This window comes from Nipponia nippon, unplaced genomic scaffold (assembly GCF_047370975.1).
Source record: "Nipponia nippon isolate SJK-2023a ecotype South Korea unplaced genomic scaffold, ASM4737097v1 scaffold_2, whole genome shotgun sequence".
NCBI classification, from domain to species: domain Eukaryota; kingdom Metazoa; phylum Chordata; class Aves; order Pelecaniformes; family Threskiornithidae; genus Nipponia; species Nipponia nippon.
In genome coordinates, this window is record NW_028262336.1 from 29,942,247 (window position 1) to 29,963,628 (window position 21,382).

The window sequence follows — 21,382 nt, forward strand, 5'->3', positions numbered from 1 at the left end:
CCACTTTTTTAATCTGTTCTATTCTAAATGAAACAATAATGTTTTCTTTATTGAATAGATAGGAGGTTTTTCTCTCTCCAGTTCCCCTAGCACCAACACCCACGCTCCACTCACAGGGATACCATGCAGCAACAATAAGGTTTCCCTTTTCTCCTGCTCAGCTCAGGAACCTCCTTTTCCTGTTTTCACATTTTTGAAGGACAAAAAAATGGAGCAGAATAAACTCTTCTCCCTGGCCTTATCTGCAGTAAAAAGGTTTGCCACCATACCTAGAACAGGAAGACTCGAGTGGTAAAATGCTGCAAGCAGAGCAGCTGTTTAGGCCAGCAAGAGACCTCCTTGGCCAGATGGCAGATTTTAAGCAGTTCCCTAGGAGGGATAAACCACGCTGTCTGGAAGACGATCTCGCTGGCTTCCCCACCTCGGTGCTGACAGCACTGCCAGTGTGCCTCTGCCAGCTCAGAAAGGGAGGGGGTGTATTTTTCTCAGGCTCCTGATTCACATGGCTTTGTCAGGAAAAACTGTCAAATGAGCCCGTGCTGGATAGTCACGCCCAGGGAAACCCACTGACCTCGGTGGAGCCATGCAAATATAGCTGAGAGCGCTGTCTGGCTCAGGCTACGTAGCCCGTCCCCATGCCTTTGTGCCTCCCATTCTTCGGCGCTCGCTCCGTGCTGTATGCGGTGGCACTGGGCGATGCCAGCCATCCCCATGATTGATGAGTGGTCGGAGGCTCTCAGCACTCAGGCGGGCGTCTGAAGTAGGCGTAGAATGCACCATTGTCCCGGGGAGAGACAAAAGGAAAGGATGAGGCTTCTCCTCATGGAAAAGCAAGCCAGGAAATCGGGCGGGAAGGGGGGAGGCTGTTCCACTGGGAGAGGAGATTGGCAAAAGTTAACTTTTTAATTCCTTTCAAAAAGGAGCTGGAGGCTTTAGATAGTCATATGGGAGCAATTCAGTCGGAGGAAACACTCCGCTTTGCTATCGGCTTTGTCTCTGGTTGTAATAGTGCCACATATCACTCACAACAGAACTTGCAGAAAAAGCTGTTTTCTGTCATGCTGCTATTTGCTATTAACAGTCCAGCCAAGTAAATTGCCTCATGCTACCATATTGTTATTTGCTTCTCTTTTAGCTGAATACAAAACCAAATCAGCATGTGAAAACCAGGAGCTGAAACTCCACTGTCAGGAGTCCAAGTTCCTTATCATCTACTCTGCCACCTATGGCAGATGGGCACATGAGGAGAACATCTGCTCGACTGAAGTGGAGCGCGTCCCTGCCTTCGGTATGTTTTTACATTGTTGATAGACCTTCTCCAAACGGGTGCACAGAGACGGGGAGAAAACTTCAGGTGCAAGAGCAATGGCATTTTGGAAGCACCAGAGCTTGAAACATGAGAGAGACTAGTTCTGAAGCTCAAACAAATTGCCCAGTATGAGGGAGAAACATAGAGTAAGAAATGCGGCAAAGTCATAAACTTTCATGTAGTTAATCAGTCCTTAGTATGATTAACATCAAAAACTAGTTCTGTTGGCTGTCTTGAACTTAGGTGACGTATACTAAATATCATCTGTTTGCCTCTCTTCTTCCTCGAACTTCTGACAATGATTAGGCAACCCGAGTGTCACAACACCTTGTCTTACTGTTGCATTCTTCTTTGATCTCTGTTTCTGCCAGCTCTTCCTTGCCTTAAATGCAGACTGTAAGGATAGGGTCCATAGGTCGAGGTCCATTGCTTTAGATGCTGTTGTATGCCCAGACTCCCAAGACTGTGGTAGTATGCTAGAAAATTAAATGTGCCTGGGACTTCTCTCTGGCACCAAGCCCTGCAGGCAGGAATGCCCTATGTAGGTAGTACTAAACTCTTACCTTCCAGAGCAGAATGACTGAATGCAGACTGCTTCTTGGGGCTGCTCCCTGGCCTGCGCTAGCTCCTCAGCTGCGATGGGGAGTTGCTGAGAGGATGCTGTTGGCCCGGACCAGACAGGCGCAGGGACCATACTTCTCAGAATGGAGCACTGCGTTGCCATGGCAGAAACATGCCCTCTCACTGCTGATTTACTAGTGCAGATGCATCCTGATATATATATATATATATATAAAATTAATGCCACTATGTTAGTAATTAATTTATAAACAATATGTTAATTTTGCTATAACATTAATATTACTTTGGTCAGACTGTGAACACTTTCAGGCACAGACCATTCCCTTTTGAATAGGTAAAAGAACCCAAAACATCATAAGTAGTTGTATGGTTTACATCAATAACCAGTCATTGACTTCACTGTGTAGTCTCAGCTGGTGTATGCTTAATGACTTATGACTCACTTTTTATTGCTGAATATCTAAATTGATAGTAGCATGTGGTTGTGAGGGTGCTTGATGCTTGTGTGAATAATATGTTCAGTGGTTGACACTGAAGGTATGATGGTAAATTTTCGTGCTGTGGAGAAGGCCAGCACAAGATATATGTGCTGTTCACATCCCTTAATACCACCCAGGGAAGGACTTATATGACTGATGCCAGCCCTGTGCAGAGGCTGAACTTTACTCCTAAGAAACATGCTACAAGTGAAATCTGTAAGAAGCATCTCTGAATATCAAGAAGAGATCAATAATTACTCTTAAAAGCCATTTGTCTGCAAGCCAATGTTTCTATTTAGTTTTATAGATATTATTAAAAATGCATTGGCTGAAAATTGTAATGTGTTCTTAGACAAGAATCTATTTAAAATTGCCAGGTCTATGTTTCACACCGGCTATCTTGCATGGTCCATCACACAGAGTTTAGCTCTGCCTATCTGTCTTGTGGAGGAAACATTTTAGCAGGTTTCTGACAGACCCATACATTCTTCATCATGGTGGTGTTAGTGTATGATGCAGAGCAGAGGTAGCTCAGTTGATCGAGAAGGGCTGCCATCTTATTTCTTGCGCGTCATTCACCTCTGGAAATCACTCACTTGCCTCTAATGTCAGCACTTAGAGTTCACAGATCAGAATACTGCAAACCCTTCTTACTGGATAAAGTTTCCCAGTATAAATAGAGAAAGAATTTGCAGCAGCAACAGACTCTCTGCTGTGGCCCCCTGCATACGGGCACCTCTTGAGCAACACCCTGGCTGTTGCTGGTTTTGTGTTCTATAAAGCAGCCTAAAACTGTGGTAATAAGAGAGTGCATAAAACCCCGAGACGAACACAAGGTAGATCTATAGAAGGTAGATCCTTGTATAGATTTCTCATTACTTAATGAAAGTGCTTGGCCTCTTCCTGCGTGGTACAAGTAACCCTCTGCAGCGAGTATAATTTTCAAAAGCACCTTTGTGGCTTGGGAGTACACATTCAGTTATCACAAAAGACTTAGCACTTAGGAGCCAAATCCAATTGACTCCAGATCTACCCATCTTGAGCTTAAATCTTATTTATGTGGTTATTTAAGCACATACAGATGTAAGTGGGTGCACAATTGGACTTTTTTAATGTTCGTGTACCTTTCTCTCAGGGAAAGCAATGGTAATTTGAATGTCAGTGTGGTTTTAATGATTTGAAACAATTTGGAAAACTTACTTCAGCTGCTTTTCATTCCTGAATCAGAGCCCACGTACGTGTATATGTTTGCACCAAAACCTAAACTGCTCCAACACACATCCATTGTTCGTTGTACCCACATTTGTGCATCTCAGCCTAAAGGCAGTGCTTGAGCCTTTCCATTTCTTTCACTGCATCACAGGGAAACTGTGAGGCATTTTTTTAGTACTGTGCAGAAAAGAAGTCATCTGTAGGTCCTAATGACAAGTATAGGAAGTCTCTGTTCAGCTCAAGATTTTTGCATCTATCCACACTTGATATGGTCCTGCTAGCAGTACTGGGCATTGGATTAATCAGATACTTCTCTAGATTTTGGTGACCTCATGTTACATGTAATATAGCTGATAAGCAATTAATGACAAACAGCAGCTTTGGACTGAGACAGATGTATTCTGAACCATTGCTTTTCTGTGAACAGTCTTGTCAAATCAGCTGACAGATTTTCATTGTACCATGGCTGATAAGACAGCACTGCTTCAGTCCCAAGACTGATACCTAATTATATGTATAACTTGCACCTTTCATTCCAAAACGTCTCTTACTTTCGTTCAAAATGACCAGAAACAAAAAGCTGCGCTTAAAACAACTCATCTTGCTTGATGCAGTTTGGGGGAGAGGGAGGATTTGTCAAAGAATGTGAAGTTTCCATATAAGATCACTATAAAACATTTTGCCTGTTTTTTTATCACTTTGACCATCAAAGTGAAATGTAGTCTTTTTACATGTCTCTGGTCTTGCTCTCCCACTTGTCATCAAGGCCGTTCATTCCTATGAGTGGTCACCATTGCCCACTTCAAAGAACAGTGTAAAATCTTGTCTCCAGGCATTTTAGGATATTTTGCCTTCAGGAAAAGTTTCTTCTGCAAAGTACGCTCCTACCATAAGTAGCAGAGTTCATTGAAGCATAGGGAATTATTTCCATTGTAAGATCTCTGGATCGTTGCAGGAAAACAAAAAACTCCAAGCAGTGTCCTGCTTCTGCAGCTGTTCAAATGACTGGCACTGTTAAGACTGTGCAGGATTTGCAGAAGGTAACTTCCCTGTTTTACTAAGATTATCAAAAACTTCACAAGAAAACGAAAACTTTTTTGGGTGCGGTTTTGTAGCAGTTGGTTCTGCTTAGAGGAATCTATTGTGCCCAGCACCAAAGCAGGAAACTTTAGCAGTTTGTTCCTGTGCGAGTTGTTGCCTTTTCTGACATATTATCTCTTTTATATTTGTACTAACATGTGCATGAGGAAAAAGAAAATTTATTGGCCGAAAGAAGTTAGAGTTGTGCCAGAACAGGTTACCATAGAGAGTACAAGGAAGGTTCAGGTCAACAAACATTTCTCAAATCATAAATTACTCTTGTTAATACATGAAAATACTTGAAAGAAGGCTTGGTAGTGGGTCGCCTCTGGCTGCAGCTTGCAAGCTAGAACACTAAAATGTCCTTCCCAGAAATTTCACCTGGATGTGCATTGGCTGGTCAGATGTGCATTCCCTTGAGCACTAATGACCAGCAGAGCCCTGAATTGCATATCTTCATTGCTGGAAGGTAGGGTCCTTTCCAGCACAGCCCTCTTTTTTACCTGTTCCCACTTCGGGGAGGTTGAGAGGGAAGGTGGAGAATTCAGGCCCTCTCATCACAGCTTGCACTGTGGCATGACATACCCTGGGGCTGGGTTTTGTCCTAATCCCCTCTTCCCACTGAAATGGCATTCAGCTAAGAAGAATGGATGTTAGCAAGGCAAGACAGAGAGGTTTCCAAAATCCTGTAGGTTCCTTTTGGCCCCACAAGGCATCATGATTTTGTTATGTAACAGTATTTTCTGATACTGTGATTCCTTTTTTTTTTTTTTTTTTGTATCAGTATTGTGGACAATTCAAAGGGCCTACATCTCTTATTCACTAACAGTGATTGAAACGCTTTTGGTTTCTTTCTCTTACTAAGAGAGGTATACTCCTAGTGAGAGCCAGTCCTTTGTTTAAGTCTCTTGAGAGCAGATGTAAATGAAGTAAAGGTACAAACGGCTATAGGCAGATGTGAAAATGGTTAAACACTGAAGTTATTAGGTTCATGCTAGCTATAGGATTCTAGGTGCCATAAAACACAAACCATGTAAAGTTGGCCAAAATTTAGGAAATTCTGGATACTGAAGTACAGACACTTCAAGGAGCACTTAGTCAATTAACAGAAACACTGAGCCCAGTCCTCTGCTGGGGGAAGAAGCAAGAGCTTGTAGCTCAGAGCTGCTACAGAGAAGGTGACTAAGTCCTTTCTAGACTGCAGGTATCACTGGTTCAAGGCCTGGATATGCCCTTTCGTTCCTGAGCATCATCTGCTTAGCATGTATTTACTAGCTAACTATGGGGCTGATTTCAGACACAAGCCCTGTGGGCAGTCATGCAAGTGGCAGGCTCCTGAATGGAAAAAGCCTGAGGCTGCAGAGCAGTTATTTTAGTAACACAGCATAGGACCTCTTACAGGGACACCGTGAAAGAGCAAATGCGCTCCAGCTGCGAAGGCAGAGGGATGGTGTGAGCAGGGCAGATGCAGAGGCACTGTTCTGTAGCAGGACCAGGGCTTGGGGACGTGGGATAGGTTCACATCTCCCTTTGCAGCTTCTGCTGCTAGTGCCTTGCCACTTTGGGTACGGGAGACAACAGTCAACTGAATTTTATGGGTGCAAAAGTAAGGATAAAATTGTTCAATTTTGCTTCCAGCACAAAAATCCTTAAGTTGACTCTCTCTGTGCAGACATCAGATATGAAAAGTTCCTTGTCCATGTCAGCCTGAGCAAACTGGGAAGCTTAGTAGGTGTTTTGGGCCCCGAAAGGAGCCAGTAGGAGCCATTGCACCCCTTGGCCCCAACAAATCTTGTCAAGACAAAGCTCCCCAAAAAGAAAAGGTGTTCAAAGCAGTGGCAGGATGAGAAGTGACTGTTTGAAGGGAAGAAGAGAGCAGCCACCATTTTTAGAGTCCAGTTACCGTTCTGCTGAGACGAACAGGGAAGGTCATATTTGGCTGAGCAGCTGTTTGAAGTTGCTTGAAGCACGCCCAGATGTACATCACTTCATCCGGTAATGTTTTCTTTACTAGCAATTGAGGGGTTTTCTTGTGTATAGTTATTTCTAGCTTAGATTTTTGAACTATTTGGAAAAGTACTCTTGGCACTCCAGCCTAAAATAAGGCAAGGAGCTCCTGCCTGTGTACATGCAGACGTGAATGGTGCAAAACAAAGCAAGGAGCGTTTGAGCAGAGGGGGTCTGGTTCCCGCTGCTGCCAGCGAGTGGGGAGCTCCGCTTGTCTCTTGCCCTCAGTGTTTGTGCTGGCAGATGGATCCTCCACTCTGTGCATATGCACGTGCAAGAAGGAGAGAAAGACGAGGGCGGGATTTTTTATGCAAAATACTTAAGAGACTGAATTCTGAACTCAGAGCCGCTTGTAAATAAAACCAAGCAATGGGCTAATCTCATGCAGGCTACAAGGGCCTCACAACAGGCATGGCAGTGAGAGGGGGAGAGAGGGTGCAGCTTTTCAGAAAGCCTTGGTACTGTATTCACGTCTAAGGAATGGCCTGTGCTGGCAGTAAGTAGTATTTTTAGCGTATCATACTGCCTTGTTTACTGACAATACTTGGACCTGGAATATAAAGGTATCAGCAACACTTTTCGTAAGTGCTGCTGATCATACTGTGTGTTTTTGCTAGAATCAGTGGTTCAAATGGCCCTTTTCTGATGCATAGGCAGGACCCTGTGTGCCATGCTCTTGCATAAATTACCATATTATTATGGTAACTTTCTTTAGGAGTCTGCAGCCATAGCTTCCTCCAAACTCCATAGTTTCCCCTTGTCAGTTCTTATCCCCAGAGCTGATATTTGGGCTCCACAAAGCACAAGCCATCCCGATTTGGTAGTGTGAAATCTTTGCTTTCAGTTGATCTTAAAAGCAAGCTCCTTGTTCTTTTGCGGGTAGGCACAGCACAGAAAGCATAAAGCAGCATAAGCCAGCAGTCTGGGATGAAAGCAAGAAGCAGCTGGGCTCCAGTATTGGAGTGACAAATTGTGGAGGGGTTTCTTTTTTGGGTGCCCTGGTGCTTCACCAGCATGTTACGTTTTACGTTATGCAGATCTACATTTGAGACACATCCCCTACCCTCCGTGTCTCAAGGCTCGTCCTGTGCACAGTGATGTGGGAGAAGACAGCAATTAGTAACGTTTGGAGAGGGTGTGACAGGACGCCGTTGCCAGAGCTTGGCACAAGACGCTCAGGCCAGCTCTGGCTGCCCCATCACCTGCAGGTCTTGTGTGGCAGGGTGGAAAGAAAGGGAGGGAAAGCTCCTACTGTCTGAATTGAGAGAAGCTTTAAGAAACCAGAAGACAAATTGCTTCTCATTAAAGCCTGCATGATTTATGGCATGTCATTTGCATGCCAAAACTTTCCTAAACAAAGCTAATTAGGGAGCTGAAAGAGCCTTTCCTCCAGAAACAAGGCTTTCTACTCTAACTGTTAAATAGCTGCAGTCAGATTTGATAGTTTATTACTGAATTAAGAACTTCTTCTTGACACCCGTATCTCCATGCCATCCATATAAGTGTCTGTTTCAAAAGATCCACCAGCAGTCTTGGTGTGTAGCAGGCAACTTTGGGAGAAAGGCGTGAAGCATGGAGTGTTTTCCCAGCTGCACATTGCTGCCTTTTCCACCACTGCTGATGGATGCCACCAGCCTTCTAGCATGTCGGGAACGTGCCTTTCAAGAGGCAGATTTATTGTAAACATATGGTACCAGTTTAGCAAGCCACATAAACATAAGCGTAGCTCAAACGTTGCTTAGATATTCAGAAAGAAGACATATTGCATAGTTACGTTCATCTCCTTATTTGTGATTTCTTCAGGACCGTTCAGTGGGACTAGTCACTCATTTACTCAAAATGCAGCACTGACTGAAGCCTCTCCTCATTCAGACACTGCAGTAAGGTGTTTGACCAGAAAAGGAGGATAAGTTACTCCAACGTGAGTTCTGCGTTGCTGCAGCTGGGTTGCTATTAGACCCCAAGCAAGTTTGGTTGAAACTAGCTTGATCATCCCTTCGGTACACAGTGATTCCTCTGCCTTTGATGCAGATGCACTTCAGCAATGTCTGCTTGTGGGAGATTGCACAGACAAAGATGCAGCCATTGAAAAAGCGGCCTTCAGTACTGAGTATGCAGAATTCCTCCAAGCGGAACGCATTGCTCAGCTGGCATCGTAGCTGCCGGGAGACCTAGTGAGGAGATAGCAAGGACTCACATAGACCAGAGAGGAAAAAATTGAACATTTTTTGACTGAATCACTAAAAGCCAAAATCTTGTTAGACCACAGGAAGCTGTTAAATAGGGTTGTGGGGTTTTTTTTTGTTATGGGTCTTTCCAGTTAACTTCTGTGCTGTCCTGCAAAAGCAAACCAGCCTTGGTTTGCATTTACTCACCTGTGACACCAGGCAAGCCATGGGAAGTTCTCCAAAAACTGGCCTGCCAAGAGCCTGCAGGCATATGACAACTGGCTCCTCAGGTAGAAGAGCCAAATCCAACATGAATATAGATGATAAGGAACTATTAACTCCCACAGAAACATGAGCAAACATCTACCAAAGGCAAAATGAAACATGTACTCACTGCATCACTGAATTTGTAGAAGACCATCAGCACAACAGCCTCCTGTTTTTTAAGACACTGTGAGTAGCTCCCAGGGCAGGAAATTTTGTAGAAAACATAATTTGGTTTGCCAGATTGCTGTTGTGCTCCCAGTCCATTCATTTGTGAATCATGGGATCTGATGAGATGCATCCACAGGTCCTGAGGGAACTGGCGGATGAAGTTGCTAAGCCACTATCCATCATATTTGAGAAGTCGTGGCAGTCCAGTGAAGTTCCCACTGACTGGAAAAGGGGAAACATAACGCCCATTTTTAAAAACAGAAAAAAGGAAGACCAGGGGAACTACAGGCCAGTCAGCCTCACCTCTCTCCCTGCAAGATCATGGATCAGATCCTCCTGGTAACTATGCTAAAGCTCATGGAAAATAAGGAGGTGGTGGGTGACAGCCAGCATGGCTTCACTAGGGGCAAATCATGCCTGACAAATTTGGTGGCCTTCTACGACAGGGTTACAGGCTGGGCAGAGAATGGACTGAGAGCAGCTCTGAGGAGAAGGACTTCATCAACAAGGGTGTTGGTTGATGAGAAGCTCAGCATGACCTGGCAATGTGCACTTGCAGCCCAGAAGGCCAACCGCATCCTGGGCTACATCAAAAGAATCGTGGCCAGCAGGTCAAGGGAGGTGATTCTCCCCCTGTACTCCATTCCAGGTGAGACCCCACCTGGAGTACTGCGTTCAGCTCTGGGGCCCCCAACATAAGAAGGACGTGGACCTGTTGGAGCGAGTCCAGAGGAGGGCCACGAAGATGATCAGTGGAGCACCTCCCCTATGAAGACAGGCTGAGAGAGTTGGGGTTGTTCAGCCTGGAGAAGAGAAGGCTCTGGGGACACCTTACCACAGTCTTCCAGTACCTGAAGAGGGCCTACAGGAAAGCTGGAGAGGGACTTTTTATAAGGGACCATAGCGATAGGACAAGGGGTAATGGCTTTAAACTGAAAGAGCGTAGATTTAGATTAGATATAAGGAAGAAACTCTTCACTATGAGGGTGGTGGGGCACTGAAACAGGTTGCCTAGAGAAGTTGTGGATGCTCCCTCCCCGGCAGTGTTCAAGGCCAAGTTGGATGGGGCTTTGAGCAGCCTGGTCTAGTGGAAGGTGTCTCTGCCCATGGCAGGGGGGTTGAAACCAGATGATCTTTAAGGTCCCTTCCAACCCCAACCATTCTATGATTCTATCTCATAATCCCTCCTGATATTCTTCAATTGTTTTTGTACTTAACAAAATAAGCTACTTGGCTGCCTAAAATGTCCACCCAAATAAATCCTTACTCATCTAAAATTGCCAAGGAGGGAGACTAAACCAGATGACTGACTTAACCAGAACCATCCATTGTTTTAGTTCAGCCTTCCCTGCCTGCCCAGCAGCCGCCTGGGACACATGGGCATTAGGTTTTTAGGTCTCTGAAAAGAGAAAGAAAGAGTTGCTCTCCTAAAAATTCACGTCCAAAGGTAACCCATGAGCCCGTTGCCAAACAAACAAATCAGCCCAGTATCTCCCACTGGCTCCACTCAAGTATATGACTGACTTAGTGCTGGTGTCAGGGGATTAACTCTAAAAACCACAAATCTGCCCCATTTTCACATATTAAAGGTGAATCTTCTTTGTCAAGAACTCCAGTCTCAAACCTCCCCTTTCTTTCCAAACAAGACTGATTCGGGGAACCTTTGGAATGTCTTTGCGAGCACTCTTTCTCCGACCTCTGAAGAGGCACGAATGAGCCTCAGCAGTTGGAAGGTGACAAGGTGCCGTCCTTATCTGAGTTTTATTACAGGAAGGAGGACTGGTTTAATGCCCAAAGAACTATGTTTTCAGATCTCTAGAGTGTCCCTACCTTGGCAGACTAGAGTGAGAAATATCTGTCATCCACAGAAAGTCACAAAATGCGTGAGGTAACGCTGACTGGAGGCAGAGAGCTTCAGCAAAGTCTTACTCCAGACTTGTCATTTCTGCATATTTCCTGTTTAGAAACCAAAACTAAGGGGTGTTTTTGCTTTGTGGCTTGAGTTTAGCACATGTGGATACCAGGAATTTAATCACATCTAGAGACATTCTTTCTTTTTCTAAAGCAGAATTTTTAAAGTTTGTCTGACACGTACACTTCCCCACTCAAATAATTTCAGCTTCAGTGTAAAATCCTGCTAATCAAGTTTTATTATTTTATAAATTGTGGTAGAAGGCGTAAGTCTTGAATAAAGAAACCCCAGCTCCAGGTGTAGATGTTAGCAAGGCAGGTTTTCACACACGGCACGTGCTTCTTGCTCAGTCCACAGGGGGAGGTTCAGCAATCTGGACTCTCTTCGTCTGCACAAAGTCAGGGGTAGTTTAGGCTCCTTTGAAAACGATGCGGGTTACCTCATGTAATTAGGGCATGAAGGCAGTGCAGTGTAGATGCCGTTGAGGTTGCTTTAGGCATGCAAACTTGGCTTGTGGTGGCAGCCTTACTAGAACAGCCTGGAATTTGGTATGGGAGGAAGAAGCCAAACGTTTCCCTGGTTAAATATTGAGCCTGTTTTGACCTCTTCGCCACGGTAGAATGGCTCCTACCAGCGACAGGCATAATAAATCAAAAGCGACGTTTAATGCTCCGAACTTCACTGTAGCCCTAGCTGTTGTGACACACAAAAATTGATCTCACCTGACTTGAACTGAAATTAGGCATTCCGTCAAATCAGCTCAATAACCCAGGGACCAAGAGAAAGACCTGCAAACAGCATTGCATCTCCCTTTGTTTGCACACTCATCTTGAGACGGAATAGAAGGAGAGCTATTTGAATGTGCTTATTTTTTCCAAGTGATCGTGAAGGGAACATAGCGGTCTTATACTGGGCACCTCATTTGGAGGTTGACGTGAATCTTACTGCAACCAGAGCATGCACCTGGAAGTCAGCATGAGGTAGGTAGCTTGCTGCAAGTTCACATTCTCGTTGCAGCTGACTTCCTTGCATTGACGAATCTTAATGTTTAATTCTGAAATCCTGCTTAGGCAAACATATGCCTGAAATCAATAGCAGATTTGTATCTGTAGTCATGCATGTAGTAGCTATCATTTCTGATTTGTATATTTATGGTATGTATTTTTCTTTCAGACTGTTTGTCTTACACGGCGCTAGAAGTTTTATCAAAAAGGTGTTATGGGAAACAGAGATGCAAAATCATCGTCACTAGCCGGGATTTTGGAAGTCCGTGCCTACCTGGAGTGACAAAATACCTTAACGTCAGCTATGCGTGTGGTAAGAGCAAATGCATGATCATTTTAAAGCTGTCATTCTGCTTGCAAAGCAAACCAATGCCAAATGGCGCACACATATGGAGACAGACAGATACACACACGCACACAGAGGCTTCCTAAATCTCCCCTTTCTTTTAATATAGGAAGTTTGTGACATAGCCATTCAAGAACAACCAAATATGTGAACAATCCCATGGGCAGAGCTGCACCTTATGTAAACTCAGGCATTAAGGGTTTTTTTCCTGTAAAAATGCAATTGACAATAAAATACAAAGTATGTGTTTTAATATTTTGAGAAATACTGTCAAAATAAGACTCTGTTCTACAGAACTCACCTGCAGCAAAGCTAGGAAAAATAACCTGGCATTGCCTGCCATCAGTGCAGGTAAAGCAGTCCAGCATAATTGAAGCACTGTGTACAAGCCCGGTCCTGAAATTTGATTCACATGAGCACACCTACAGCCTTCAGCCTCACAGAGGGATCTCCTTTCTCATGGGCAAAGTCTCACTAAAAGTCTGAGGTTATACATCCCTTGCAGGACTGAAGCCTACTTCAGCTCATTGCTCAGACAAGCGGGAGCGGTTTTCCATATTCTTTACCATAGACTAATATAGTTACGTCAGGGGAAAGCAGAATTCCCTACAATTCTTTTTGTCAAAAGCAAAGGCCGTGGGACAGCAAAGTGTAGTATCAGTAAAGGTGAGAGACAAGTGGTTGCAGAACTTTAATGTAGTGACTTATTTTGGTATCGTACATTTTTAGGAATGGCTGCACATTTCTTAAGCCTCAAACAGATTTCGTCAGGCTCCGCTTTCTGCTGCTGGCTAGCTGTGGGGTGGAAGTGTGAGGGTCAGGGGTGACTGTCTCTCGCATGCCTCTGCTTCAACCAGAGAATGCGTAAAAGCTTTTTCACCAAGTTACCACTCTGCTTACTGTGCACCGCTTGGAAAGCTGCCAGCCCTGCTCCTTTCTGACTCTTCTGGTCTGTAGGGAGTCACAGCAGTAGCTCCACGGGAACATATCGTAGAGTCCGTTCGCTGCATCTCCAGTGAGTAGTGGCCAAAGGGCACAGGTTATCTGAGACCTGCTTTTGGGAACAGCGGTGTAGGATTGATTACCAGATCACCGTGTACCTGGAGATCGGAGGAAAATGAGCCCCGGCTGTGTCCTTGCTGGCATGTGAGATTTTCTTTTTCAGTCTCCCCATGAGTTAGTTGTCAGGTGAGAGGCATTGCAGTAATTCAGCTTCATATTTTTGAAGAGAGCTGGAGATCTGCCTTTGCACTAATACATTATATTATTGTGCAGTTGCCTTCATGCTGTAGTAACTTTATGAATGAATTAATGGAATTCTTTTTAATTAGAGTAAGGATAACTATAACAGATCATTCTTCCTTGCACATCCATGTACTAGAAAACCAGCGTCTGTTTGTTTGCAGCGAGGTTATGCATTCTGTTATTTAGTGAAGTGGTTTTGCAAAAACACGTGGGTAGTAAATAGTGTTCTTGTGTGTTGCTGGCCCATTTTGAAGACTTTCTCTTCTGCCAAATCCTACTGAGCTGTTCAGTCTGAAGCATTAGCCAATGATTTGCAGGTCTGATTATTTTACAGTGAACATGGGAAGAGTTTTGGCATATTCCAGAATGACATTTTACTTTCTTTCCCCTCACTAGAAGATCCCTGCTAACCTGATGCTTCCCCAGATAAGGTAAATAGGCCTCCCCCTGAAGTGACAGGAGCACAACAGAGCAGACCACATTGTCTGAGGCCAGTGCCACACTTGAAAAGATTTCCATCATGGTCAGGAATGTGAAAAAAATCATACTCCCCACCTCAGTGGTCAGCAACCGTTTAGGGCTAGTGTGTCTGGCTGCATTTTTATTTTTGCAGTTAATTCCTGCTAGTAAAAACTTAGCAGGAGCCAGGAGGTGCTGGTTTCTCGCAGTCTCAGTGCCCCCAATGACCTCCTCAGCATCATCTCGTGTCTGCACGAGGTGACATCTCCTGGCTCTTGCTGAGGCTGGACTTCAGGAGCCTCTCTCAGGAAAGACAGCTCCCAATGCCCTGCGTTCTATCTGCACTCACTGGGTGCCATTCAAAATCCATCTGTGGGCTGCCTTTGGCAGCTTGCAGTAGGTGACTGACTCCAACCTTCCTTGACAAAGCAGTGCTGGCACAAGTTGTAGTATAGATGTGATTATCCTGATAAAAATTCCTCATGCTAGTACCAGTTATTCTGTTCAGCGACCTGGTGCAGCCTATCCTAGTTAAAGTCCTCGTGTCTGAAATGAAGCCGTAATGAAAATTAACAATGCAAGCAGTCAGAATCTTTTTTGGTCCGTGCCATTTTGAATTAAGCATCCCCCTACACCAAGTATTTGAATGGCCTATTAAATAGGTGTTGAAATCTGATGGGAAGACATAGGGAAAGGATTCTGTCCTGTAGCAAGCAAAGCCCTGGGAAGTTCCCCCTGGGAGGGGAGCAGGATGAACATCAGCACAGGTGAAGGAGCCCCTGCCTGGGTACCAGGCCATGCAACAGGACCTTCAGGACACACAAAGGCGCTGGGTATGATGTGTCCTTCCAGGATGTTGTTCATAACATGCACACATTGTTCATAACAGCCGGGCCTGCAAATTCAAAGTGCAGCCTGAAAACAAACCCGCCTGCTCACTGTCTGCTTCATGCACCAACAAAAACACTCCGCCACTGGAAAACAGTTCAGAATTACGATGAGGTACAAGCCAAAATAGAAATGAGCTCATTCTCCCCTATCTCTGTTGGCCTTCTATTGCAAACAGGAGCTAAGAGTCCCAAAAAAATGCCTTCATCAGAAAAGGAAACAGCTATGACTTTGAGCCCACACACAAAGAAAAGTTCTGCTCAGAAAGAAGTGCTATTTTTAGTTGTTTTTCAAACGAAAACTATGCTAAGCCCCAAACCTCAGTCTTCTCTGTTCCATTTAACTTTCCTTAACACTATTTATTGGCAAATGTTTCTATGTGGGATAGAGGTGAGCTTCATACTTGAAATTTCTCCCTCCCCCCCCCTTCACATCAGTCTGAAAATCAATCAATCTGCCTTCACATAGTACAGGGAGCAGGTGCCAAGAGCTGGGTATCTGAAGGGCCCATTCATCTAACGCAGAATATGTGAACTCTCGATGTCTGCATGATGCACCTGCTTTTAGCTCTTTTAATTATTTTAAGAAGAGTGCGAAAACTTATCAAGGGAAAAAACTAATGAAATGTGAAGGGGACAGCCCGCTCCCACCCAGCACATCTCTTCCCATCCTGAGCACCTTCCTCCTTGGCGACCGTTTGTCGCAGGGGCTGCGCAGAGGATGTCACACAAGACTTCACACGTTTCTCCAAGAATTACAGTGAATTACCTTCATCGAAAACCAGTATTTAGACACAGTTTAGCACCTGACTGTAGCGCAGCTGTTGGCCAATTTTGTCTCCTATCCGCTGGTTGGCACACCCCTTGTGGGGTAGGAAAAAAAGGGGGCAGAAGACAAGGGGGCAGGTCCCCCCACTGTATGCAGCTGCACTGATGTTCCTGGAGCTCCACGCGGGCACAGGGCCCGGTGTGTGAATCCAGTCACAGGTCCAGCGCTGCCCTTACTAGCCTCTAGCAAGAGATGACAGCATTCATTATCTGTCCCCTTTGGTGTTTCACTGATCTTTAGGTGAAAATTACTGGCTCTCTACCTGTGCATCCCATCCCTCAGGCTTGCTCTGCCTGCCGCACTTGCCCTTTTCTCCCTTCCCTGCCCACCCCACCTTCCTTTCAGTCGTCTTCCCAGTTACTTTATTCCCTTTCCCACCTCCTTTTCCTCCCCACCAGTGCTAACCCTGTGAGCAGCGTGCTCTTTGCCACTGTCCTATAGTCCAGGACTATGTTATCCCTGTGTAAAATTAATGACTTTTAAGAACCGTGAAATGTGAACTCCTGCATATCTCCTCCTCTTCCCTCCTAAACCTCTGCCTTCGGTACTGCCTTCATCTCCATTTCTCCACCAAAGTTTTCAGCCTATGGCTGGCAGAAACTGCACAAACTTTTTGAGTTATTCCTTCCCAGTTCTTGGAGAAAGTAATTTTAATTTATTGAGAGGTAAATGCTTTTTCTATGTAAGCAAAGTAAGATGAGCAGAATGCAAATGCCACTGGGGAATTTTCTCCAGGCCAGCATTCACACTCTGGGGATAAAGCTGATTATTCACAAACATCTCCTACTTCTTCTGCAGTAAAGGTTTTTTGAAAGTTTGTTTCCCAACTTACCATAAATCCCACAGCATCCTGGTGCCGTGCCTCCTGGTGTGCCAGATCTGTGGGTGGTGGAGGAGGGAGGAGGACATGTCACTGAGCACAGCCCTTTTCCTGGGGCTCCAGCAGAGTATTACTAGGTTAGTAAAACTCAAGGCAACGCAACGGCAGCCGCCCCAGCCAGGGCTGCTACGGTGCAGATAAGCAACACAGCTCTGCCTGGGGCTGCACCGTGCACCACCTCTGCAAACGCTCCTGTCCTCCAGGTGTGAGGGAGCACCTCTGGGCCACCGAGGAAGCTCAAGCTGGCTGCAGCACAGGGGCCAGGCTTGCACACCAGCAGGGCTGGCACTTGGACGCAGCCGCCCACTCCAATCTCTGAGTGGTGGGGCCACCTGCTCCGATCCCTTCAATACCACCCTCGGAAACGCAAGTAACAAACCCAGGGTTAGCAGTGGGATTGGTAATTAACGGGGGATCTGGTTCCTAAAACTAACAGTACACAATTTGTCTTCTGTCTTTTCAGTTCCTAAATTTATCCTCACGGCTGTCAACCCCCTGGTCACCGATAGCAAGTCTTCCGTCAAACAGAACAATGGTACGTACCATTAAAAAATATGGTTTGCCGCTCTCCTTTGTCTTTGATTGAAATAGGACATTTTCCCTCTGCAGAGCTTGGTCTGAGGGAGGTGGGACAGGGTAATGGAGACCCTGCTGAAATAGCTTCTCTTGCCCTGGGAGGGCAGCATGATGGGCTGGGAGCAGGACGGGACCCAGGCGAGCACGGTCCTGCTGCCACAGCACCGCTGCGAAACAAGTGACCCGTCCAGACCCACCCATAACCAGTGCGCTGTCTTCTAACTTTGACTGAACCGTGGGAAGAGTAAAAGTGAACCCTGCAGTTGTTTCAGGGTGAAGAGTCTTTTAAGAGTTATGCCAACACCTGCTCTTCTTAAAGGCAGATCAAATGAAGGATGTGGCTAATGCATATTCGCTCTCATCAATGACGGGAGTGTACTGCAGCGATTGGGCTGACAAGTCCATTTGAGAGCTGCGAAGCTTAATGGAAATAAATTATTTCAGAAAGCTTAATGGGAATAGGCAAGGGGTTTCACTTGGTAATAGATTCTTTTAAATAATTTTGCCATTTTGTAGATACTCAATATTTTTAATACTTTGTTATTTATATTTTATGTCAATATTTTTTTTATTTATCAAACACTGTTTGGTCTAATGTTCTGCGAGTTTCCTACGGCACAGCGCTGGCCTGCCTGTGTTTTAGGCAGACTTGTTAGTTGAAAAGTTATTGGGTGAATATCAGCTTAGAAGCTTCATCATCTGTGATATGATTGAATTTGCTTTCCTTCCTCATGTCACAGGTGTCAACCTTGATCCAAAGGAATCAAGACTTCCAAAGAAAGATGGAACTCTCGTTAGCAACTCCTTGGCTACATTTGCATACATTAGAGGTAGGAAAACGAGGCTGAGATTGTTTGGTTCATTAGATTGTGGCATTTTGGGAAAAGGGAGGATCACCTCAGAAGGTCACAACTGGTAATCCCATATTTATAGCAATGGTATTACTACGATATAATCAGTCTTGTGGATGGGACAATCGCAGCATGATTGATATTTATAGAATATTTTCCATCTTGAAGGATCCAAACTCTTTTAGAGACTGCAGCCAAGTTTCTTTTAATGAATATTTTCAATGGGGACTGTTGGTTGTTCGTTATTTTTGAAAACCTGGTCCTGATCTGGGAGCAGCCCTGGAGACATCCATTTTTGGAAATGTTGGTTTGCATACATACAAGGATCATCAAGGGGCATTTTAAAAAACCAAACGCCAAACCCAGCCATCTCTGGTATGGGGCATGGCAGGTTTTGTGACTCAGCAACACTAAGGCAAATTTTGTTTAGGCAAATGAATTCATGATCACCAGAACTCTTAACACCACAGGAGAAGTCACGAATTTTGGAAGTGAGCAAAGGCTGACGTTGAGAAGCGATTCTGGAGCTAAGATTGCTGCTCTTCTAGAAAACGCCAAGAACCACACAGCTGTTGAGCATCATCCCACAGCCTTTGCCAGGGGCTTCCCCTGCCGGCACAGTGAGACAGGCTCTCCCTGCCGGTGGCACCCGGCCGCCCCCCCAGCAGCTCTCCCGAGACCCCCAGGCCCCACTGCCCTTGAGACCTCCCAGCAACACCCCAAGCAGCCAGGGCTGGATTTTACAACCCATCGAGAAAGGCCATTTCCACATCTGTCTCACTTGTTGCTATACTGGGAAGCGATCTCAGACTGTGTCAAGGAAGACAAATGCTCCCTACCCAGCCTGGCCTGGAGATGCTGGGCTCCGGGGAGCCCAGAGTTGCTCTTCCCATGCCCCCTCTTCATGAGGGTAAGGCCCGTTTTGGCAGGATGGCTGGAAAAAAAAAAAGGGTATGCTTCTGGTAGCTGGTTGAGAATGCTAGTAAGCTGCTAATAAAAAGATGGAATAATGCTGTTATTTTAAAATGTTATTAAGAGGCTGGGATTTTTTGCACAGTAATTTGAAGAGGCAGAGACAGCAGCGCTCAGACTGCAAGTGCAGGGTGGTTTCAGTGCATGACCGAAAAAGCCTCCCCACACTCCCCGTCCCCCCAACCACCCCCCACCATTATGGCTACGTAATGCGGGGCGCTTCAGAAATGGCAGCTGGCTTTTTTTTTTGTAGCTGAGCTTTGGCAGAATTTGTAAAGTGTTTAAGCACTGGCTTTCTGATTTCAGATCACCATGAAAGAGCCGCTCTCCTGTTTATGTCCAGCGTTTGCGTGGGATTAACCTTCACGCTGTGTGCTTTGGTGATCCGCATGCCATGCTCGAATGACTGCCAGAAATTGCACAGAAAGAAGGATCGCTTAGTGCCAGAAAGTGACAGAGCGTACGAGAACGGTGAAAATGAGGAAGAGGAGGAGGAGGAGGAAGATTCCTCTGATTCGGATGTCCAGGATGAGATAGCGGGACTTTACAGACCTTCTTACTCAGGTTATAATTCAACAGAGGCGGCAGAACTGGCCGAAAGGATAGAGCGCAGGGAGCAGATCATACAAGAAATTTGGATGAACAGTGGTTTGGATATCACACCTCCTAGAAATATGAATACATTTTATATTAACGAACAATAAATGGCTTATTTTGGATGACGCCCTAGCCCTTTTTTTTAAAAAAAGAAATGTACCTTCTGTGAAGGAACATTTGTATCAGTGCATATAATTATTTGTAAAGTAAGGAGAACTATATGCAATAAAAGGAGAGTTTCAAACCCTTGATTGTCTATAAATCATTCTGTGAAAAACACATTTACAAGTTTTCATAGTTTTATGTTATGTTATGGATTACTTTTCACTGTAATTTGGGATCAATTGCCATAGGCAGGTTAAGGAAAAAGATTTAAGCAGCATAACATGGAGAAACACCTGTGTTAGGACATGGTGCTTGTAACCAATTAATGTGTTGCAGCTCATAAATCACATGAGAACGTGCTCTATTGCTGAGAAATATGAGTATTATTAATAGAGTGAGCAGGACAAAGCAAAATTAAACACAGGTTCTCAAAGCTTTTCTGCTGTTTCATTAACCCAGCCTTTCCCTAATAAATCCCATTCCTCCAGTAACAGTGATCCTGATTAGAAGGGGGTTAAGTTCTGCTCGCTTGAGACCAACTGATGCAATTACTTCGAAGAGAGACGTGAAAGAAGGGTCCCTCTCTGGGCTGGGAGGTCTGGAAACTAAGCTGCAAAGAAGTGCCCGGTATTTCAGTGAAAATGTTCAGGGTTCGAGAATTGGTTTCCTTAACAGCAGGCCTCTTGATGGTAGCGTCACAGGCACACTTCGGTGTGCAGATATGTCACAATACCTCTCGGAGTCTACAGCTCCTTTTTTAAAGCACATCGTCGCCACCGGGCAAGGCTAGCCCTAGGAAGAAAAGCACTGCTGAAGCAGGGACATAAGGGCAAAAATCAGTCTGCATTCAAGACCTTCGGTACCCTGTCGTTAAGGAAAAGGTCACCATTCAACCATCAGAAGATACCTGCCTGAGATGTAACTCTGCTGCTACCCATGCTGGCAAATTTGTGAAGCACAAGCTCAAAAATGGCTGCTTTCATAAAAGACTCTTGACATGGACACATACTAAGAACACTTACTTCCTAGGTGAAATGCTGTGGTCATTTTTCTGATATTAAAACACGGTCTAGAGCCAGCACTTGATTGAAGGTTAAGTTCTCAAGATTTTTGTATGAAAGTTCACAATCTTCACTTGAAAATTGTCCAGACTAGTCAGATTTGGTTTCAGTCGGACAGAAATATCAAATCAGAAATGTATCTAAGTGGGAAACACAACCTTCCTGTCTTTAAATAAAATGTCTCAAATATTTTAACTGCAGTCCATAGGGAATTTACTGAACAAAAGGAGGAAAAATGTCACTTCCTATTGGTAATACTTCATGAGTTCATTGTGCTTTCCCGCTCAGACGCAGTGCGTCTAGGTAGACTGAAGTAGCATGAAATACTTGGAAAGAAAAAAGTTGACATGACTTGTCATTTCCTACTGATAGGAAGTCGAATTAAG

General features: G+C 44.9%; 1 protein-coding gene across 1 annotated transcript in view; it reads left to right on the plus strand.

Moving 5' to 3' along the window:
- The window catches only part of EVA1C (eva-1 homolog C), a 40,937-nt gene extending 20,858 nt beyond the window's left edge, over positions 1 to 20,079 (plus strand). Inside the window, exons 4-8 of the mRNA XM_087756552.1 lie at positions 1,136 to 1,288; positions 12,358 to 12,501; positions 17,298 to 17,369; positions 18,151 to 18,240; positions 19,540 to 20,079. Coding sequence (XP_087612678.1) covers positions 1,136 to 1,288; positions 12,358 to 12,501; positions 17,298 to 17,369; positions 18,151 to 18,240; positions 19,540 to 19,937 — 857 coding nt within the window. The 3' untranslated portion in view covers positions 19,938 to 20,079. The remainder of the gene's footprint in view (positions 1 to 1,135; positions 1,289 to 12,357; positions 12,502 to 17,297; positions 17,370 to 18,150; positions 18,241 to 19,539) is intronic.
- The last annotated feature ends 1,303 nt before the right edge of the window (positions 20,080 to 21,382 follow it).